Source organism: Siniperca chuatsi, linkage group LG7 (genome assembly GCF_020085105.1).
Source record: "Siniperca chuatsi isolate FFG_IHB_CAS linkage group LG7, ASM2008510v1, whole genome shotgun sequence".
Lineage (NCBI taxonomy): Eukaryota > Metazoa > Chordata > Actinopteri > Centrarchiformes > Sinipercidae > Siniperca > Siniperca chuatsi.
In genome coordinates this window covers 24,560,506-24,583,896 of record NC_058048.1, presented here as the reverse complement: position 1 = coordinate 24,583,896, position 23,391 = coordinate 24,560,506, and the positions used below count along the sequence as shown (strand labels likewise).

At 42.5% G+C, this 23,391-nt stretch overlaps 1 protein-coding gene across 1 annotated transcript in view; it reads left to right on the top strand.

Moving 5' to 3' along the window:
• LOC122879021 (protocadherin-16-like) overlaps positions 1-21,011 on the top strand; it is an 83,514-nt gene extending 62,503 nt beyond the window's left edge. Inside the window, exons 3-21 of the mRNA XM_044202639.1 lie at positions 768-956; positions 1,640-1,871; positions 2,069-2,305; positions 2,715-3,743; positions 4,715-4,902; positions 4,994-5,090; positions 5,647-5,804; positions 7,256-8,102; positions 10,840-11,079; positions 11,987-12,112; positions 12,279-12,488; positions 12,610-13,476; positions 13,565-13,678; positions 13,762-13,973; positions 14,291-14,442; positions 15,088-15,218; positions 15,531-15,817; positions 15,955-16,096; positions 16,558-21,011. Coding sequence (XP_044058574.1) covers positions 768-956; positions 1,640-1,871; positions 2,069-2,305; positions 2,715-3,743; positions 4,715-4,902; positions 4,994-5,090; positions 5,647-5,804; positions 7,256-8,102; positions 10,840-11,079; positions 11,987-12,112; positions 12,279-12,488; positions 12,610-13,476; positions 13,565-13,678; positions 13,762-13,973; positions 14,291-14,442; positions 15,088-15,218; positions 15,531-15,817; positions 15,955-16,096; positions 16,558-19,148 — 8,049 coding nt within the window. The 3' untranslated portion in view covers positions 19,149-21,011. The remainder of the gene's footprint in view (positions 1-767; positions 957-1,639; positions 1,872-2,068; positions 2,306-2,714; positions 3,744-4,714; positions 4,903-4,993; positions 5,091-5,646; positions 5,805-7,255; positions 8,103-10,839; positions 11,080-11,986; positions 12,113-12,278; positions 12,489-12,609; positions 13,477-13,564; positions 13,679-13,761; positions 13,974-14,290; positions 14,443-15,087; positions 15,219-15,530; positions 15,818-15,954; positions 16,097-16,557) is intronic.
• Positions 21,012-23,391: the final 2,380 nt, after the last annotated feature.

Here is a 23,391-nt window from a genome sequence, read left to right as displayed (position 1 = left end):
GGAAGGAAGGAGAATTGTAATCAACTTGTGAGGTTTAACCCTACTGTAATCTCTCGCAAACTGCAATCCAGAGCCAACACTTGCAAACAATTATACTGCTGGTACCTAGGGCCCCGATCTGATTGGTCTATTTGCCTTGCGCTGTCTTGGGAGATCCTGTAGTAATTGAGTCAGCTCCCTGGCTGATGGCTTGTGAGCTGCTTTTGTAGCTCCAGCGGTTCCAGCCCTCTGTAGATGTGTGGCGTTATTAAAACCAGACTGCAAGTGGGACATTACATTAGGGTATAATGTGCTGCACTGAAGCATACTGTGTGGTATCCCACTGTACCCCAGCCATCCCTGTCACTGTCCTTTGCAGACAGACGCCACTCCTGTAGCAGGCAGATTTCCCTGCTGGCAGCCCTCCCAAAGCCTGTAGAAGTCATCCTCCTTCCCACCACCCTCCTTCATTCCCTCAGAGCCCCCTTCTGCCAAAGGGTCTGTTTGGCTCATGCTCTGGCTCAGATAAACAACAAAGACCGGGTCCAAAGATGCTTTCAAAAGGCACCTGGTATGGTGCTCTTGTTTCAGTTTGTGGATTGCCATCACTCTTACATCCCTCTAATAGAATTTAGATTTAATCTGCTGTGGTTTAAGAGTAATATTATTAATGAGTATGGAAACCACTGAGTTTATCCAGTAAGATATTTCCCTTACAACTTAATACATTTTAATTTTAATGCACAATGTTGGAATGTTTAACCAATAGCATGTTTTCTTCTCTGTAGGTGACTGCGACGGATGCAGACGGCGGCTCCTTTGGCTCCATTACCTACTCCCTTGGTTCTGGCATTAACAGCGCTGTTCCCTCTCAGTTCACCATTGGCAAGGAGACTGGCCAGATCTGCACTAGTATTGCACTAGACAGAGATCAAGGGCCGGCCAGCTTTGACTTTACTGTTACTGCAGTGGATGGGGTGAGCCACCGCATTTTGAAATCATGCTTAATATGAATCTGTTGAGCCACAGAGTAATCCTATAAACAGAGCAGCCATGCTTTTCATACAGACAGGAGAGCAAAGACATGGCCAACTGTGCAGAAAAACTTTGATTTGAGCAGCCAAGTAAAAAATAAAAGCTTCAATGGCTCTCCATGGCAGGCTTATTCAAAAGTATATCCTGTTCACTTTATGCCAAATAATACTTAAAAAATAAAAGGTTTAAAATGAAAGAAAATTACTGCGGCCATGTTAAAGCAATCAGATGTAGAAATGCCTCAACTGTCAGGCAGTAATATTTTAACAAGTTGGACTGCTCCCTCCCTCGTTTCTGCCACCTGGACCAAATGAAAAGCCTGCACTGTATTTTCTGCAAATGAAAAGCCTATGAAACAGATTGTTTGGTTGTGGCGAGCCCTCTCACCCTCTATGGGTCATGACATATTGCTCTTTCCCAAGGGAAGCTATCAATCTGTATCTGCATGAACCTACTGGGACTATATTTTAGAGGCTTTGCTATACATTGAAATTTTAACAGAGTTTACTGCTGGTTTTTACTTGCACCATTAATGTGGCCTAAATCCCGCTTTCAGGTGTGTTTTTTCTGTTCATGATTTAATGTAAGTGAAGGTATAACAAAGAGCTTTTTGTTTCCTCTGCAGGGTGGACTGAGCTCAGTAGCCTATGTGAAGGTAGATCTGGTTGACATTAATGATAACAGACCCGCCTTTTACCCAGTCAGCTATGCTGTCAGTTTGAGCACGCAGAGCGCCCCTGGGACATCTGTTGTCAGAGTGACAGCCTATGACCCAGACTCAGGCGAGAATGGCAGAATTACATACAAAACAGTACCTGGAGGGGCCTCCCCTTACTTTACGCTCAACAAAGACACAGGTTGGCACAAGTAGTTTTCTATTTCCTGCATATGCTTTACTGTGTTTTCAAGATTTCAATTGTTTAAGGAGCTGATTGATTTTGTCCTGCAATTTCATCCTGCAATTCCATCACATTATTGTCTCGCATGATTTATTTAATATTGTGTGACGTAAAAATAGCCTGTTTGAGCCTTGTCTGTGGCTTTGTTTTTGTAGGTGTGATCTCCTTGTCTCGGTCTGTCTATGGGAAGGCCAACTCTGTCATTCCCATGGTCATCTCTGCGCAGGATGGTGGTGGTCTGGTTGCCCTTGTCAATGCCAGAGTCAACATTAGCGTGGTGGCGGGGCTGGTGGCGCCACCTGTGTTTGAACAGTCTCAGTACTACTTTACTGTATCAGAGGACGTATTGCGGGGGACTGTCGTAGGTATTGTCCAGGCCAGCAGTAAGACAGGTGGGGACCACAAACACATGTTCTCTCTTCTTCTTTGTCACTTACCCACTCACTCACTCACTCACTTACAGACACCCAAATTTGAGTCCCACAGCCCATATTGAACATTTCAATATACATTTATCAGTCACACTGGATCGCACTGAAAAGCCTGTCTTTTCTGCTCCCTGTACCACTTATACAAATTGGCGTTGGGCCACTATACACACCCAACTCTGAAATAACATCAATCAAAAATTCTATTTCACAACTTTGTTTATATATTCATTTTCTGAGTTTTTAGAGCTCTACTACAGTCACGATTGAAAAATGACATCTTCGGAATATACTGTTACTTCAGTGCTTTTAGCACAGCCTCCTGGGCTATGGTGACATGTCTCTGGTTTTTGTGATCTTTCTCTCTTTCCAGGCACCCCTAGAGATATCTCCTACACCATTAGCTCTGGGGACCCTGGAGGCTACTTTACAGTGGATCCTGAGACTGGGGCCCTAAGGACCAGTCTGCCCCTGGATCATGAATCCCAGTCAGCTCTGGATTTGGAGGTGCAGGCCCGCAGTGGCAACCCTCCTGCCTTTGGTCAGACCCGTGTCCACATTACCATCGCAGACATCAACGATAATCCGCCTGTTTTTCTGCCCTCGTCCTCGGAGTCCCTGCTGCTGCCAGAGCATACAGAAATGGGCTCAGTGGTGTATCGGGTCCAAGCTGAGGACAGAGACTCTGGAGTCAATGGACAGCTCACCTTTGATCTTTCTTCTCCAAGTGGAATCCAGAGGACCTTCACCATAGAGCGCAGCTGTGGAGAAGTACGATTGGTAGGGAGCCTCAACTTTGAGAGTGCCCCCCGTTATGACCTCCTGGTGATTGCCAAGGATAGTGGAGTACCCCAGCTTAGTGCCACCTTCGTGCTTGTGGTCCATGTCCAGGCAGAGAACGACCAGGGACCTGTGTTCGATACCCTCACCTACCGTGTGGAGCTAAAAGAAGGGACTCCAATAAACACACGCTTCCTGCAGGTCAGGGCTCTGAACAGAGAAACCCCTGGCTCAGGTTACTTCAGTCCCCTGGCATATCACCTGCGTCCAGATGGAGATGCTGCAGGGTTTGGCATTGCTGCAGACAGTGGCTGGCTGTTTGTGAAGAGTGCCCTAGACAGAGAAGTCAAGGACATGTATCTTCTAACAGTGCTGGCCAGCCAAGGTCATGGACATTTGAAAAAGACGAGCAGTGCCACAGTGCGGATATCGGTGACTGATGAGAATGACAACTCTCCTCGACTCACACAGGAGAGGGTCTTCATGGCTGTAAGAGAAAACCTACCTGCAGGAACAGGCTTTGGTCATGTGTCGGCCACAGACCGAGACAGTGGCCCCAATGGACGCCTCAACTACCGCTTCCTTCACCCTGACCGCCATTTCCAGATAAACTCCCATACAGGTTAATTGAAATGTGATGTACTAAGATTAATCACAGCAGCAATCACAGCTGGTCTATTGGATTGAATTGCTTAGGTTTACTTCATTAGACAACCAAACAAAATCTGTGTATTTATGCAAAAAACTACATATGTAAAGATGTCTTTGGAGATGTTGAAGAAAGAGATGCTTAAAGAACAGAGCAGGCAAGAATGAAAAAAAGCAGTTAGCTGACTGTAATGTCATGCTTTAATAAAGCTGTTGTTTACACAGGAGCTAGCACAAGAAAAGAAAGGCTGCACTGCTGATATTATTTGTTGAATTTTGGATGTCTTCTAGACTATGTGGAATATCTGCCTTCATACAATACTGGAGCATACCTGACCCCAAAATTCAAAATGCTCAGTTTTATTACTTCTGTTTTATTTTTCTGTAGATTTAGCTAAAACTGAACTGAAGTAAACGGACAAGTAATTCCTTTCTACATGAGCTCAAAGATCCTGAAAAACAAGCTATCATGATTCCACAAGAAGCATTTTTTGTTATGTGTCATTGAACATTTTTTTATTTATTTGTTAAAAAAAACTCAATGTTTATTAATCTCTCAAAGATGAGAAACTACAGTTGCCTCTTTGCTACTGTCATAAATTAGTCAGATGATGGTGACAGCAGCACTAAGCATCTTGCTGGGCTCTAATTGACCAGCTGAGCCTGTGAGTCTGTGGGTGGAAACTCAGACTCTGATTTGTGATCAGTTTCTGGCTGAGTTATGAGTCTCTGCAGCATCTGCCAACCTTCCAAAATTCCTCTATTTGTGTGTGTGTGAGAGAGTGTGTGTGCACATGTACATGTACATCTGCACACTTTGCATGTCTATTACTTGTGTGTCATTGATCAAAGCCTGCTGACTCTTAAGTCTCTCATCATTATTCCAGTGCTCTGGACTAGTGCCTCGGCATAAAATCCCTCTCATCCACCCACTTCTCTCCCCAGGTGAGATCAGTACAAGGACTACTCTAGACAGAGAGCAGCAGTCTAGTTACCAGCTGGTGGTGGTGGTTCAAGATGGAGGTTCGCCACCTCGTAGCGCCACAGGCACAGCCTTCATCACTGTCCTGGATGACAATGACAATGACCCCACTTTCACTCACAACCAGTCGGGCAAAAATCTTATCATACAGGTGAGGTCACAAGGCCAGAAACACAGACAAGTAGAAAATTAAATGTCTTTCAAGTATTTGGTGACATCTATTTGGTTTTTTTAACCCATAGGTGACAGAAGGTCAGTCCTCTGGGGTTTTACTGGGCACGCTGCAAGCCAAAGACCCTGATGAAGGAGAGAACGGCACCGTATTCTACTCTTTGTCAGGTACAGTACCTGCTGGAATAATCTGTGCAAAATAATTATTGAAAGATTTATTATATGTATCTAAATGTGCTACTTGATTATGGATGAAGGGAATAATGCATATTGGGACACCTTTAAGGGCCAATTGCCACCCAATCAGAAGAAAGTATTTTCCATGGCCATGTTATAAGCATTGTTGTAGGATTATTTTAGTTTTATTGCTCATTTTTAAATGTATTCTATTTTTAGAGGTTTTTTGTTTATGTATTTATTTTCCAGTCTCACTATTTTTGTTTGTTTTCCTTTGTTGTTTTGGTGTAAAATACTTTGTAATTATGTTTAGAAAAGTATTATATAAATAAAATAGATCCTTTTATGGTATATGGTATCCATGTATGTAAATACTGTAAGCATATGACACCATGGTTGAGTCTATTAGGAACATCCATCACTTATGTCTGGAGACGGCTTTGATTTAATGCTGACAAAATGCTACAACTAACTCGTTGGGTTTGTGTATTTTGTTCTGCCACGTACATCGTCTCCAGTTAAAGTTTGGACTGTCTGTCTCTCCCAGGTCTCAGGGCTGAGCGTTTCTCTTTGAACCCAAACACTGGGGAGATGCGTTCATCATCCCCTCTCAGCCACTCGGAGCGGGCTGAGTACACTCTGACGGTGACAGCCACTGACAGAGGACTGCCCCCTCGCAGCACCTCCTGCTCCCTCACCATTCAGGTCAGACTTTCATTGGAGCCCAGCCAGCACAACACCCTCACTACTCACCTATTTAATATCAAAGAATAGAGTTGGGGCTGAGAGGATCCATGTCTCTGGGCCTCTCAGACTAACTGCAGACATATCAGCCTCACTTCTGACAAGCGTCCCTCCCATCCCCTCCCTTTTCTTCCCCTGTGACTTTTCAAAAGGGAAATTTCTATCTGAAATGGAAAAGTGGGTCTGAATGAAATACTCCCAGCTGGCTTGTGATGAGGGCCAGCTGTAGACTGCTCTGATCAAGGTCATACTCAATGACTTCAACACTTTTTTACTACAGTAGCCCTTTTTGCAATGAGCAGCAGGGCTGTACACTCACGTAAAACACAGCATTGAAGGTAATTCAGTTAATATTTAATATAGAACAGAAAATGGACACAATGGAAGAACCCTGGAAGGAACGTAGATTTATAGGTTCCAGGAAAATAGAGTTGCCATATAAACAGTTCCAGTAAGTGCCAGTTCAGTTTTTCCTCCTTTCCAACAACAAAAAAATTAAAGTCATAATTATTAGTTAATTGGATTAAACAGTGGAGTGCTGTTCTTGCCCGCTGACGCATTTCTGTAATTTCCTTTAATCATCTTTTCAGACTGATTTTCTAAATCCATCAATGATAGGATGGGACTATACCAATTTATTTCTGGAACACTCCTTTTCCATCTAATGTGGAACCAATTTACAGTTTGTCATGTAAGATTTCACAACAAAGACAGCATTTTTTTTTTTGAGTGCCTACTTACTGTGGGAACTGTGCAGTATGGTACAATGCTGAGTATCTAGATCACCCCATCAGCTTACAAAATATTGTCAGTAATGCAGCTGAAAATTTGATCAACACAACCTCTCCCTCTCACTTCCCTCTTTACAGTTGCTTAATTTTTCTTAGTCCATGCTTGAAAAAAACATGTTTTATTAAAACAATGTGTCATGTCACTTATGGTGCTCTTTTCATACGAATGAGAGAAGTAATAATGCTGTAGTCTTTGAAGACACTTGAACTGCTCATCAAAGGAAGTGTAAAGCTATACACAGTGCAGGAATATTTCCCAGTGCTAAATTCAAACCCTCTCACCATTTCCTCCTCTGATTGTGTTACTTTTATCATCTATTATTTTTCCTGGCAGCGACATGAGTATCAGATTAAATGTGACTAACGTTAGCAGGCGTGTTATTTAAGTCTACAAAAACCTCTTGTAACTGGTTTCATTTATTCCCAGTGAACACATACAGTACAAGTGAGTACAGTGGACAAAATCTCTGTTTTTTCTTTGCCCAAAATCCGTGAAATATTTTCACTCTTTGTATTGAAAATTGTAAACTTAAGTTGCCTCCGGGCATCTAAATAAAGCATTAGATCCACTATCATATAGCTCTGTCCTCAAATACTTATACAGTGTTTTCCTCATTGCAGGTTCTTAGCACTAACAGACCTACTTCTAAGATCAATTCCCACTCCATATCCTTCAACTCTGTGGAGGAGGCCAAGCCTGGCTCTGTTATTGGCTCAGTCCGCCTCAGTGACAGAGAAACCTCAGAGGAAGGGGAGGTGACCTACATGGTGGTGGGGGGTACAGACCGAGATGGGACCTTTGTTGTGGACCGTCTGACCGGAGACGTGTACCTGGCTTGTCCTCTTGACTATGAACGAGACTCACGCTACACCCTGCAGATTGAGGTGGATGACTTCTCTCAGGCCCCTCCTAGCAGCACCCTGGTCCACCTGGACATTGATGTAGAGGACAGCAATGACCACGCCCCTCAATTCCCCGAGGACCCCATCACCATCGTCATTTCTGAGAGCACTGAGCCCGGCTCATCTGTCTATACTTTCCAGGCCACAGATAAGGATGGCAGTGGGCCCAACAGCGAGCTGAGGTACTCCATTCTCCACCAGTGGCCAAACACCCCTGGCCTACTAACCCTCGACCCCTCCACTGGGGTTCTCTCCTTGGGCCAGGAGCTGGACCATGAGGTCACCTCCAATCTGATACTGGTTGTAAAGGCAACAGACTCTGCCCACGATGCCAGCCAGAGGCGCTGGGATTCTGTCACGGCAAGGGTGTACGTAACCGATGAGAATGACAATCCACCAGTGTTCAGCTCACCAACTGCTGTCAGTGTGATGGAGGACCAGCCAGTGGGCTTTGTGGCACTGTATGTCATGGCCAGAGATGCAGACCAAGGGGAGAATGGCAGAGTGACTTACAGCATCCAGTCAGGCAACACTGGAGGAACATTCAGCCTCAATCCTAACACTGGTGAGTCCACCCCAGGAGGGAGTGTGTGCTTTATGTTGCAAGGCACAAAGCAAGGGCATGAAGGTTGGGGTACTGGATGGGTTTGTTGCACAGCTGTCTTACATGCTTACATGCAGAAGACTTGTTTGCATCTAATCATGCCCAACAATTAGTGTTTTAACCATAACTACAGTCTTTTACTAACACAAACCATATTGTAGTTGTCATGTGCAGATATAGATAATTAAAATTATGTCATCGAACATAATTTTTGGTTTTGCAGAATCATCTATGTTCTGTCTGGTGATGGCATTGCGTAAGTCTTACATCTGAGAGAACTCTTTGGAAGAAAATAATTATATTTTGGATAAGTACATTACACCTTTCAATGTATATTCATTCCAGCTTGTTTCCTTGTCTTATGTTTTGGCCACAAACAGCCAATGCATATGTGGTTCTGGGAAGGAGGGAGGCATACATATACAAAATAAATATAGCACATGCAAGCATCAGATATCAATTTTTGCAAACAGCAGCTCCTGTCTCTTTATATTGATAATACTGAAACTTTCAGCTTGTCCTCTATCTTTATATTTCCAGCACCTGTTGGGAATCCCAGTACTTAAGCATTACTGTGTCTTGCAAATCCTTTGCTCAAGTTGAAATATTTTGAAATATAAGCAGACAAGCGAATCGGCAACTGTTCACCTCTGTTTGGATCTTTTTGTGCACTTTTTAAGCATCTGTGCCGCTTCTAAATTTGACTTTGCATTGCATGTGTACTCACCTTTCCATGTGCTTCCACACAGCCCCCCCACCGCAATCACCAAACCTCACCCTCTATAAACACACACAAACTCTTGTAATATTCTGCTTACGTCTAAGTAACTCTTGCTTCACCTTTCATGACTTATTTCTCTCAGTTGGAGGCCAGACAGACAGAGCAGCCTGCCAGATATATAACACACACGTGCACAAGCACACACACACACACACACACACACAACCCATCATCTGTTATTGTGGATCTATTCCCATGAAAGACCAAAGAACCTCCTGCTCAGGCTTCTGGGAACCATTAGAGAAGGGATCAGTTACGTGTGTTTATGTGTAAGCATGTGTGTGTGTGTGTGTGTGTGTGTGTGTGTGTGTGTGTGTGTGTGTGTGTGTGTGTGTGTGTGTGTGTGTGTGTGTGTGTGTGTGTGTGTGTGTGTGTGTGTGTGTGTGTGTGTGTGTGTGTGTGTGTGTGTGTGTGTGTGTAGGCATGTAGGCATGTATGCATGCAGACATGCACACATGTGTTTGTGTGCTTGAAACTGTCACTTAGTCAACGCTGACCTTGGGCTATTTGGTCCTGTGGGCTTTGTTGTGGTGTTTGAGACACGTGTCAACGTAGGCTCCGGCTTCCCCTTCAAGTCGCCAACCAGGATGCCCCCTGGAGCAGCTTGGGGATTGAAACATTCAGGGTCTGTCTTGCATGCCACTTCTGCTTCAGCCCAGTATGTGTGCTCACCTTGCAGTGTTTTCATACACACTGGTTATTTGTTAGAATAATGACAGAGTTAATCCTCTGAGCACCTGGTTTGCTCCTGTTTTGGGGTCAGTGACCGTAGACCTGGAACCATCTCTACATACTGTTTTCATTACTTTGGCATCACAGTTAACCACAATAGAGAGAACTATCAAGCTATTATTAGGAATATATAAAGTCACAGAGTGAGAAACATTCTCATCACTCATTTTCAGAGGGGAGGTCATTAATTTCACTTTTGGAGCAAAGGGAGAGTGCACTGGTGATATGGTGAATTGCTTCTTTGCAAAAGACAACACCATTCAGGGATTAACACATCAAATGTTGATAAATGACTTCTGCATGCGAGACAAGAAAGATGTGTTTGTTGTCTGAGCAACCTCAGCTAACCCTCACACTGCAGTCCAAAGTGTTGGCGCCACAAACCTCACATAGGCTTAAGATGTTGGAATTGAAAACATCCAAAATAAAAACTTTCCCCTGTTTTCCACTGTCTTTTTTCTACCCATGTGTTATCTGTGACCAGGGATACGGCAGGATCACAGAGGAGTCAAATTTGGTGAAAATATTCCAGCCTGTAATTCCTACCAGATTAAAAGCTTAGGGGCAAGTTATCTCAGTCCTAGCAAGATACAAAGCGAAAACACGCAGAAAAAAGTTAAAACCAAAACAGTCCTGGCCCTCTCTTTCTTTAACAGTTGCAGCTCATTTTAAAGCATGAAATTGAAATTGAATCAATGCAAGCTCTACCCTCTTAGGGCAGGATAATGAAAAGGCAAGGGTGCCCCTAATTTCTATGGAGCACGGCAGGCCTGGCTGTTGCGTGTCTAGAGTATGTGTTTACTGCTTCTTTCTTGATGGCTGCGGCATTCTCCAATGGAAAATCTCGTAAACTGTGGCCAGACCATTGGGCTGTTACAGCAGTGGTGGTGGTAGCACTCAGGTAGGCAAAGCTGTGTGTGTGGAGGAGATTAGCTCTGATTTGGCCCTCACACGGCAACATTTCACACTTGCTTTTTAAATCACTTGACTACACACAACCGTGGAAAGTGGTATATTTTATTGCCTTTGATAGCATGCTTTCATACTGTAGTTGTTGTGTGTATATGCCTCTGTGCAACAGGCTGTAATAAAGTACACCCACCCACTCACCCACACACCCACACACCCACACACACACACAGGAAATCTCTCCTCACATTTCACCCCTGATTCATCTCTCTACAGGCTCTCTGTCTATTTTCAAACCTCTGGACCGTGAGGAGCAGGACGTCTTTAACCTCACAATAATCGCTGAGGATCATGGGATACCCCAGCACTCCTCCAGCCAGCTGCTGTGTGTCCATGTGATTGATGTTAACGATGAGGTGCCCTGGTTTGAGGAGAGCCAGTATGAAGCCCAGATCTCTGAGAACCAGCCTCCAGGAACTAGTGTGCTGACAGTGTCCGCCTCTGATCTGGACCAAGGTGAGACATACCATGTGCACTGATTTAGCTACTGCATTTTTGGTACATGTAATCATATTTTTTTAATCAACAATGCTTTCCAAGTGAGCACTGATTTTCAGGTCAAAATACAGCTAGGTTAAAACTGGGTGAAATTTGGTTGGAAAGTTTGTTTTAGACATCTAAGTTACATATAACGATTGTTTCAGTATCATTTAAATTACTATATTTTGATGTGAAACAGGGCCTAACTACATGTTGAAATATAATCAGAGAAATGCTGATTATATGTAGTTACATGTAATCTAGATGTGTAAAAAACTTTTCAACCAAATTTAGCCTGGTTTTAACCAAGACATGCTGTATGTACATGTGTGTGAGTTTTTTGTTAATGAATATCAAATTGTGCTGCTTCAGCAATTAAGACAAACAAGAATGCCTGTAACTCTTCTCGATCTTCTCAGAGTTACAGGCTTTAACATGTTCAAATTAGACATTAACAGTTGTTTTTAATTGTGGACTACACAGTAGGGTGGGGGTGGGGTACAGAAAGGGTGCATTCCCCCGGACTTAGTCAGAAGCACATAAAACAGAAGGATTATAAACTTTTTCTCCAAAAGCAATCAGTGAAGTAAACAGGTGAGGTTGCCAGACTGCTTTCTGTTAGCACGCAATCTGGCATCCAGACACTTGAGGGAGGGCCATCACTGCCAAATGCTTAGACAGCAAAAATAATGACAAACAAACAAATAAGTATACAAGCTATTAACAAGAGAAATCCAAATACCTTCTAAATTGTGTTTTTTGTCAAGTATTTGCAGGTCAAATGAAATAACTTTCTGAGCTTTGGTGACGTTTTTGTTATTTGTTTAAATTTTTTACAATCCATTTTTGAATGAAAGCATAGTCACTGTGTGTTTCTCTGTAGGAACCAATGGGCAGGTGACATATGGTGGTATTTCAGAGGAGAGTTTCAGCATCAACCCAGTTACAGGTGTAATAACGACCACCAAGTCGCTGGACAGGGAGCTCCAGGAGTACTACACTGTGACAGGTACTGTCCTACACCATCACAGATAAAATATGCTCTAAAATGACTGCTTTGAGTTACATAATATTAAGAGTTACTTTCTGAATTTCAAATTTGTCATGTGGAATTCACCATCTATTAAAAATCAGCATTAATGCTGTTGCATGCTTTTCCCCCCCTGTTTTGACAGTTTATGCAAAAGATGGAGGCCTTCCCCCAAACTATGCCAAAGCCACAGTGAGGATCAGAGTGCTGGATGAGAATGACAACGCCCCTTTCTTTGGACGTCTCTACTACAGCATAGAGGTGCCTGAAAACCTGGAGGCATTGCCTCTGTTTACCCTGAGAGCCATTGACCAGGATGCAGGAGATAGTGGGGAGATGAACTACAAAATTACTGGTAAGAATTAGTTTTATTGTACTATTCAGTTTCTAAATGATCAGCTCAACTGCTCCCATGATTTTGCATTTTTATAACTTTTATAACTTTTTATAACCATTTGCCATTGCTCTCCTTGCAGCTGGTGATCCATCTGGAGACTTCCGCTTGGACAGACAGTCAGGTGTGCTGTCCACTTCAAGGCCTCTGGATCGGGAGAAGAGGGCTGGGTACACACTAACAGTCACAGCTCAGGACCAGGGCCACCCTGCCCTCAGCAGCACTGCTACAGTGGAGGTGACCATTATGGACATCAACGATCACAGCCCCCAGTTTCAGAGCAGCAGCTACACTGCAGATGTCTCGGAAGATGTTCCCATTGGCTCACTGGTCCTGGAAGTAAAGGCCATTGATCTGGACCAGGGCCTCAACAGCCAGGTGCTGTACTTTCTGAGCAGTGGCTCCCAGAGCATGTTCATCATAGACCAGAACACAGGCCGCATTATCACAGCAGCACCCCTAGACAGGGAGAGAACTGCCTCTTACACCTTTGAGGTGTGTGCCACTGACTCCTCCCCTGTAAACCCACGTAACTCCACTGCTCAGGTGATTGTCTACATTCAGGATGTGAACGACAATGCTCCCTTCTTCATTCAGGACCCACTTATTGTGAACATCTCCGCCAACAGCGTGTCCAGCCGCCGAGTGCTGGCCACCATGAGGGCGGAGGACAAGGACTTTGGGGCTAATGGCTCCGTGTTTTATCGTTTTGCCAACCCTGTGAGGGGCTTCACCATCAACTCGCTGACAGGAGACATCCAGGCCACAGAGAAACTGCAGACTCTGACCCAAAGCCAGAGGACTTTGATAGTTCAAGCCATGGACCAGGGCAACCCGGCTCAATCTTCCCTGGGGGTGGTTATCATTTATATCAGGGAACAGAGCTACAGTGGGATTCGCTTCTCTCGTACGGCTCGAGATGTCAGTCTGCAGGAGAACGCTGCTAAAGGTTAAAGTGATATAAAATGTGTGAATGTATAATGAAAGTAATTAGCAGATGTAAAATGTTTCAACAGTGTGTGTTTTTCACCTTATAGGCACAGTAGTAACACAGACTCAGGCCCAGTACCCTGATGGCTCTCAAACTGGTATCAGCTACAGTATTTTCAGTGGAAACAGAATGCAATCTTTTGGAATAAACTCCATCACTGGTAAGTGCAGAGATGGCAGCATACACTACAAAACAATGTTTTCCAAATCTACAGTGTGACTCATTGTTATTTTTGTCAATTAGGTGAGATATGGGTCCAGAAATCTGAAGGACTAGACTTTGAGGAGACCCCGAAACTCCGCCTTGTGGTGAAAGCTGAGACAGCATCCTCCAGCACCTACATGGCTGTCAACTTAATCCTGCAGGACGTCAATGACAACTTGCCACGCTTCCAACTCCAGAACTATGTAGCCTACATTAGAGAGGCACAGGGCTACGATTTTCCCATTATCCAGGTGCAGTAGCCTCTCCCCCATACATTTATTATGGTTGGCTGTTGTTTAAGTGTGAAATTGTAGAATAAAAAAAGAAATCTGAATAGTTTCAGGGCTGTAGAAAAATGACTCTGAAATGCATTCAATTGCATGTGTTCTCAGTGTCCCAACTGAATATACTATAGAATCACTTGTGCTATGAAGCCAGGTCCATAGCCCATTTTTAAGAACTCTTGACTTCCAAGTCTAATATTGCTCACTAGTTCATGTTACACTGAAACAGCTGTTGCAAATATTTCTATATTTTCATTTCCAAAATGGGTTGGTCATTTTCTCAGGTTGCTGCAGATGACCTGGACCAGGGTCAAAATGGTCAGGTGACCTACGCTATCAGGTCATCATCCATGAGTGGCTTGTTTAAGATAGACCCACTGACCGGCAGCATCACCACTGCAGCTATAATGGACAGAGAGATCTGGACGCAAACAAAGTAAGTTCTGCTCTTTTTTCCCTTTATCTGTAATCACATCCTGCCATGTGGTTCCCCTCAGCTCATCTCTGCCCTTGACACGTGTATGCGTAATGTTTGTAACTGTGATAATGTCCATTCGCTCTCACAAATAACTTTCCTTGTTTTAAGGGTAAAGCTGTTTTTTGTGCATATTTTCATTAAAAATACCCAGATTTTAGAAATAGATTTAGTAGATCGGTTTAAACTTTTAGTTAAATTCCTAGTTTCCACATTTTCCTACTCCAAGAAGACAATATTAACTGCACTTTAAATTAGGTCCTCTTTTAAAAAGGACTGCTCAGAAAATGGTTTCAGTTATAGAAAGAAAAGAGAAAAATTGGAAGAAAATGCAAATGAGCTGATGATCATGCGCCAGAGCCTATCAAAGTTATTTTACAAAAATCATGTTTGCCCTGCAGATGGCATTTAAAAATCAGATTTTAAACAAATTTAGTTATTTTTCAATTCCAGATTTGTAATGTAAAAAAAATTGTGGTTTGTATTACATTTTTTGCTCATTCTGAAACAAAAACAGGCCGATCTTGGTGGCGGCTGAAACATTACACGCAACCAGGTTCATAAAAGTATAAAGTTCAGACACTGACATTCATTTTGTGGCACTAGGCTTGTTGTTACAGCAACAGACCGGGGAACCCCGCGGCTGGCTGGCTCTGCCACCCTCACTGTGATCATCATTGACCTCAACGACAACAGTCCCATGATTCCTCTGCCTCGGGAGATCCGAGTGCCTGAGGGTAAGTCAGCTTCACAGTGGAAGTTAGTCCAGGGATCTTATCATAAAGCCTCATCAAAATCACACTCCCTGGCAGCTCACTCAGCGTGGCTCAGTGAGAAAAGTCTAACCTTATTATGAAACAAGCTATTGCCAGGTTCCTCTGTTCATTTCCTGTCTATTAGATCAAGGCTTTCCAGAACAGGATATTTCTTAATAAAGGAAAAAAACCCCAACTTTTTTTAACTTAGAGTCTCTGTGCTTCACTTCAGCGGCAACCTAAAGGTCTGCTCTTCTTCTCTTGTCTCCCCATCTTATTATCACACACATACAGATACTCTGATTGGCACAGTTATCACCCAGGTAACAGGAAATGACGTGGACTCAGGGCCAGCCCTCTCCTACACACTACACCTGGATACAAACAGCCAAGGCAAGTTTGGGATTCATCGTTATGGAGGAGGGGTGTCTCTGACTGGCCCTCTGGACTATGAGGAAAGGACATGGTACACTCTGACCGTCCGATCATCCGACTCTAAACATCAAAGCGAGGCCAACCTCACTGTGCTGGTGGATGATGTGAACGATAATGCCCCCACCTTTACTCAAGACTTCTATCAGGTACAGCTACCTTCACACACCTGTTTCCATACCTGTTTTCACACCTTCCCCACCTTTTAGCGTATTAGCATGTTTGTTAAATTGTTGAAGTATCTGTAATAGATGTACATATATCTATATTGTGTGTTTCTCATCAGGTGACTGTATCAGAGCACCTCCCAGCAGGCAGTGCGGTCATCACAGTAACAGCTACTGACTATGACTTTGGGGAGAATGGGAAGATTAACTACAGAGTAATGTCATCAACTAGGGGCATCTTCTACATTGACCCAAGCAACGGTAAGGTTACTGTGTGCACATTTATGGGGGTTTATGACCTTTTCTATCCAGAGCTCCCCTTAATTACCCTTCATAAAAAATGTTATCCCCTAAGGCTCTAGTTGGATGCACATTTGGGTTTTGGATATATTTGCACAGGCATTGCAAAATATTTAATCATTTTGTTCATTAAAAGTCATTGGAAGCCAGATTTAATGTTATTTGCCTCAGATGTTTTGCTTGAGATAGCATCTAAAAATAAGTGTGTTATAAAAGAGGGCTCTTTTTGCCTCAAGCTATTCTGTCTCCTATTATCAAATGCAGTTCCTTTGCCTCGAATAATGCTCCCTTCAACAACATATGCCCAAACCTGTTACAGTGTTTACAAAAAGTAAGACTTTGATAATTGATATAATGAGCTCTGGACAGAAGATTAAAATAATGTTGCTCTTTTTATGACCATGTTCTTTGTAACCTCACAGGTACTCTGTTCGTCAACCAAAAAACAGAGTTTGATTTTGAGAATCCCTCCATCCTGGTGGTAATTGAAGCGCGGGACCAGGGCACGCCATCCCTTTCATCCATTGCCACTGTCCAGGTACATGTGTCCGATGTCAACGACAATTCCCCCATCTTCCACCAGTCAGAATACAGAGCCACTGTGTCTGAAGATGGACTTCCTGGATCAACTGTTCTGACCTTAGAAGCTGTGGACGGAGACCTGTCCCGGGACAACTGCGGTTTTGATTTTGCCATTGCCAGTGGCAACTCAGGTAATACATTCCAGATTGAGAGCAGCGTGCACTTCTTGGAGGGGCAGGGCTTCCAGTCAGTCGGCAGCCTGATCCTGGTGGAAGAGCTGGACTTTGAAGCGGTGCCAAGTTATAACCTGACTGTTGTGGTATCAGATCGCGGAATCCCTCAGCGTAGCTCCAGCGTTCCTATCCTCATCAGTGTTACAGATGCCAATGACAACCCTCCAGCTTTCAGCCGAGCAGAGTACAGTGTGGTACTGAGTGAAGGTGCAGCAGCAGGGACAGAGATCTTGCATCTATCTGCCACAGATCCAGACTCTGCTCCCAATGGAGAGGTGCAGTACTCCATAAGCTCAGGGGACGAGACAGACCTTTTCCAGGTGGACCAGTGGACTGGAGCCTTGAGGCTGCAGAGACCTCTGGACAGCGAGAGACAGTTGTCCCATATGATTGTTGTCCAGGCCACAGATGGTCAAGGACACTACGCTTTGGCCCCAGTCAGTATCGAAGTCAAGGACATCAACGATAACCGGCCCTTCTTTCCCCTCAAACTAGTAACGGCGAGCATCAGGGAAAACCAACCCCAGAATGCCTTAGTCACCATGTTGCATGCAATCGACCATGACAGAGGTGTTTTTGGACATTTGAGGTACTACATGTTAGACAACTCTAAAGAGGGAAGAGAGGCCTTCCTCATCAACCAAACTTCAGGAGAAGTACGGACTCGCTCTACTTTTGACTTTGAGAAGGTAAACTCCTTTCATTTTGTGGCTGTTGCCATGGATGCTGGTAACTATTCTGCTACTGTATCAGTGCAGGTTTATGTTACAGGGGAGGATGAATATGATCCTGTTTTCACCTCCTCAGATTTCTTATTCGAAGTGCCTGAGGGAGCAAAGAAAGGTCAGATCATTGGCAAAGTACAAGCCAGAGATGAAGATGGAGGTGTTGATGGCATTGTCCTCTACTCTCTAGCAGACAGTTCGCCTTATTTTGAAGTCAATAAATCAACGGGAGCAATTTCCTTAAAGATGGACAGCTACAGTAGACATGTGAGTCGCTCTAAAAGAGAGGTGCGTCTAATGACACTGGACGTGACTGCTCACAGCCCTCTGGAAGCATCCCGCATAGCAGTGGCCAAAGTTACCATAGATGTGACTCATACATCTTTTGGTCTCACCACAGACATGAATATGCTGCTTATCAGCGTCATTGCAGTTTCACTTGGGACCATAGTCATACTAATAATAATTGCTGTGGCACTTTTTTTTGTTAAATTAAGACGTCAGAAGAAGGAGCAAAAAGCACATGGACGAACACCAGCGTCCGGCACCATGCTGCACAAGTTTGAGGAAACAAAAATAACAGCAAATGAAATGATTTACCATCAGGCCCTTCCTGGATACACGGCTGATCAGAGTGGCAGCAGTGGGGGTCCATACACTCGTGGAGGATCCCTGGATCCCTCTCACTCCAGTGGGCGTGGCTCTGCGGAGGCAGAGGCAGCAGAGGATGATGAGATCAGAATGATTAATGAATACCCTCGAGTATCAAGTATTTCCTCTTCCATGCAGGAGCGCATCTCTGCCCGAGGTCCAGACTCTGGAATCCAGCAGGATGCAGATCAGCTATCAGACGTGTCCTGTGAGCCGTCCATAGATTGGTTCAAAGGGAAGAAACTGGGCAGTCTGAATGGTTCTTTATTAGCTGGCCAGGTGCCAGTCTACCGGGATGAGGGGGGTGGGTATGTGGGTGTGGGACGGGGACTCAGCATCTCCCATCCTAAAGATTATACTTTCCCAGAGGATGGAAAACCTCCTGTGGATGGCTCCCTTACAGCCATCGTGGCCAGTGATGAGGAGCTGAGGGGCAGCTATAACTGGGATTACCTGCTAAACTGGTGTCCCCAGTTCCAACCTTTAGCTAACGTTTTTACTGAAATAGCACGTTTAAAAGATGAAACAGCTCCTCCTCATCCTCGCAGGTCATTTCATCACAAAACAAAGGCCGAGTCAAGAATCGACCCCCCGCCTCTTATAACCTCTGTGGCCCACCCCGGGGCCAAAACTGTACCTCCGAAGCCTGCCGTGGGGAGGACGTTCCCCCACTTGGCTTCTTTACGAAGATCTCCCATCAGCACTGAAGGATCCATCTCCTCAGTCGCCATGTCTCCAAGTTTCTCCCCCTCTCTCTCACCACTGGCAGCACGTTCTCCTGCAATCACACCCTTCAGTGTCTCACAAGGCCCCTCTGCATCAATGATCAGCACAACTGAACACAATTTGGAACACAGCGAGGAGGCAGAGCTGAGGATTTAAATTAAAAAGACAAATCTTAAGGGTGAGTAAAAAACTGAATCATTGCTGTCCCAGACTTGTTCTACTGTATGACCACAGGGGCTGCAACATGAAATGAGTCAATGCTATTCTCTTTTCTATTCTCTTTCTAAAGAGAACAAGTACACAAGGTTACACTAAGAAGTCCAAATAGCTGAAGTTGTGGTGCTTACTGAAGAAAAACTACATGACTAAGAGGCCGAAATGGACAATGCCTTTTGTGTGTGTGTGTGTGTTTGTGAAAGAAACTCCTTATTCTTCTGTTGATCGGTGTTAATTTGCACATTTCAAATGGAGATTCATACATGATGTCAATATTTTGTACAAAAGCATCGCCTATATTTTTATACTTTCATGTGGTTTCTATCAAGAACTGGCATTAAAGTGTCAAAAGGTTGCTAAAACCTCAGAATATATTTCTATATTTGTATATTTGTTGCTTGTACTGTATACTTGTTTGTACTGTAAGTTGGTTTTATCTCTTGTAATTCTTAACCTTGTGGTTTTAAATGAAGGTCTTCATTAATGCTTTATGAATTGGGATTTTTGTAACAGATTATTGTAAATATTTATAGAGGAAGAGACATTCTTGGTTGTATAAATGAAACATCTGTCAGAATATTGTGTGATCAGATTTTCTACCGATCCACTGTTTGATCTCACATCAAAAGGTAATCATGAATGTGAAATGCTGAAAAGTTGTCTTAGTCCTCAACATACGTCCCTTCATTTTCTGCAAAGGAAAATGGAACTTGACATCCAATGATCCTGTCCTTCAGGTGCCCTGGCTTTAATTTCTCACAATGAGCCTTACTGCTTTCATTTTGCATTGTGAAAATAATTCATGTGAGGGAGAACATTGAGCAGCTACGTGGTAAATGTAAAATTGTTTGCTCTATCAGCAGCCTAATTATTCCAGAGAATGTAAGCAGATCTTGATCATTTGTCTACTTGTGTAATGTTCCTCAGTAAAATATTAAAGAAGTATTACTTATACTTACTTACTTTGCTCTAAATCAGTGCTATCCTGACACTGAAATATGCAGCAGGTTTTTTCTAATTTTATCCAGATTTATTGTATAGATTTACTGACAAACTGTAATGAATGTTATTTTGGACCACATTTGTCCCCTCTTTTCAATAGCACTATAAAGAATACTAAATGGATTAAAAGTAATACTAATAAATGTTACATGCGGTATGATGGAAGTATGAAAAAGTATATATTCGTGAATGTTCAAACACCACCAGGGAATGTTTCCTAGTAAATGAGAAGAAATCCATGTCATGTACATGTTCAGCCATAATTCACATAATGCTTTTACACAGATGCCTACATCATAAATACATTTGTGATCATAATTGTGTTTTTGGCAGTCTTGACAAAATAAAATCATGTGTAAATTTGCATTAATAATTACCTAGAGCCCTGCCGTGGCTTAAATGTGGATTCCTCTCTTTTTCCAATTATTATAAAAGTATTTTGTTAATCCCCAGTTTTAGACCCTTGATAACATTATCATAAGCAACACTAACATTTTACAGTAATTATATTTATTATATAAGTAGACTTCAGAAGCTGAGAGGCTTGGTAAATTATTTACAAGGATGTTATTTTGACCATAGCCAAATATACATGAACACTACCTATTTGATAGAATGAAGACACGTTGTTGTTTGTATTGTTTTGTGTTGAATAGTGTTACCTGCCACTTACATTTCATGTTTGTCCAAACTGTGTATAATGGTGCCATAGAAGAGAAATTCCTCCAAATGTTCACTCATATTCTAGGCTCCAGAGAAATGTTTTGAGCAAAGTGCCTGATTAAAGTACTTATGTGAACACATTGTCTCCTCTGTCACATCTTTCTCAGCTCAGAATAATGGTAATGTATGAAAATTAATCATATAATAATAATAATAATAATAGGTATTATGTGCAATTAATCTATAGATATCTTGAAAGCTGTATGATTCTGCTTACAAAGATGTAGGCAGTGACGTGGCATTTGCCAAAGCACAATACATGATCATGAAGGCTCAACAGTATTTTCTCTGGTATCCCAGACCTGCAAAATCTAAATATAGCTAAAGTCACTAGTACTACCCTGTAACATAGGCTTATACCTTGTATAAACTGTACAACTCAAAACTCCCTATTGTGCCGGGGCAATAAGATAAATGGACAAATATGGGCCTAAAATAGGCCAGTTCAGTCCCAGTATTGTCCCAATCTTAAGAAAACATGGTAAATTAACAATATTTGATTTAATGATAGCCATTAAGTGTCATTTTTTGTCATTAGAACTGGATATATGATGTAACACAGTCACAATACCACAAATATGGTTACAGTGTAACAAGTTATTTGAAGTAATGGCTTTACAGATGCTCTTATTTTCATTGAAAGCAGCCGAGACACATTTCCATACGTCCAGTTAATGCTCTTGCTGAAGCTTTTCCAGCACAGATGAAGACAAAACACAAGACTTTGAAATAGAACACACTGGAAACCATAAAGAAACTGGTTGCTTCACATTAAATTCTCAGATGAGCCTTATTCCATTCATATATTTCTTTATTCAAATTAGCACAACATTAACATGGAGCCAGGCTTATTTCCATTGCTTTTGTGCTCTAACGCCCGTTTGTCTATTTTGCCAAAAGATCTCATTCACATTATGTTTTGCAGCTCAGAAGTCATTCATCATGTAACACTGACCACACCAAATCTCAAATTTTTTTATCTTTAGGCATATCCAACTAACATTCTCACAGAAATTCTTAAATTATTATTACTTCACTGTTATTGTCCCTGCACATATCATGGTTTTGCTACTTTAGAAATGTCTGTTTGGCTGTTTCAACTAATTGCCCTCAATTTCTATTCCCCAGATCATGTAACACATAAGAACAGCAAAGTTGAGAAATTTGTATGTCTAGTCAGGGTTTATTTCTACAATGTTTTCATGTTGTACATAAAACCTCTATGTTTAAAATTTAATACTGGCTCTCAAATGATATGATGATGTAACAAAAATGTCAAAAAGACTAAAAACTATGATCACTTGTTTTACACCAACGAACTTTTCATCAAACAGCAGAAAGTCATGCAAGAATCTAAACTTTTCTCACAAAAACTGAATTTGTCAGATTACTTTTGAACTTATTCACATTTTAGAATACATGGATGTCACCAATGTTACTAAATAGTATTATTTTTTAGTATCCAACCCCACCTGTCATGGGAACTCATTGCATCACTCTCATATTGCCCAAGGCTATAGACAACACTCCTTCTGCCTGATGAAACAGAGCTGAAACTGGACCAGTGCTGTTTGTCCACTCCATGGCCTGCCTCCGACTGGTTATGGAGCTGAAACCTAAATGCTGTGGTATTCTGAGCAATTACACACACACAAAGAGGTGAATTCATGTGTGTATTTTTTGTCCATGGACTGGAAATATGGGTGGAGCTGGCTGAATTGAACAGCCTGATGATGATACACTCAGCTTGAGTGTCATAGCAAACTCAGGTTATGAGATGAATGCTGTGACCCAAACGAAGCACCTAGGATCACAGGCCAGTATATACACAACAGAACTCAGATGAAATGAGTAAGAGAACATAAGCCAAGTCATTACTCAAAGCTTAAATTAAAGGCTCTGCGTAAACCAAATGAAATCTATCATTTTTCCGTCAACACAAAGTGGATACACAGGAGGCTGCTCTGTTAACATGCAATCTTCAGTGCCAGGCTGCCCTTTTCTCTTCACTGAACCTCTGTGTCTCTTATAGAGTTATCAGTGCTGTCATGCTTATATGATACTGAAAATCCTTGATCTTGGTTTACTTAATGCTTAAATTCATGTATTTGTTAACCTTCACGTTTTTCTCATATTTTTGTCCATTATGACTATTGGTCTTGGTAATTTTGTATTCATCATGTCCATTGTAGAGGTTTGGGAAACATGGACACTGACAAGTTTCACATATTGGGCCACAGATCACAAGTTGTGGCAAACTGCAGAGAGAGATGACCCACAACAGGATCCTCTCTTTATTGTATATGGAAAGTCAATAAAAACTAAATGGTGTGTACATTGTCATTATGTTTTTCAGTTTGGAAACTAGGAAAACCTTTTCTCGGATTTGCTAATACTTCTGTAGCATGCACACAAGCTAAATCAAAAGTGAACCACAACATCACACTAATGTAAATAA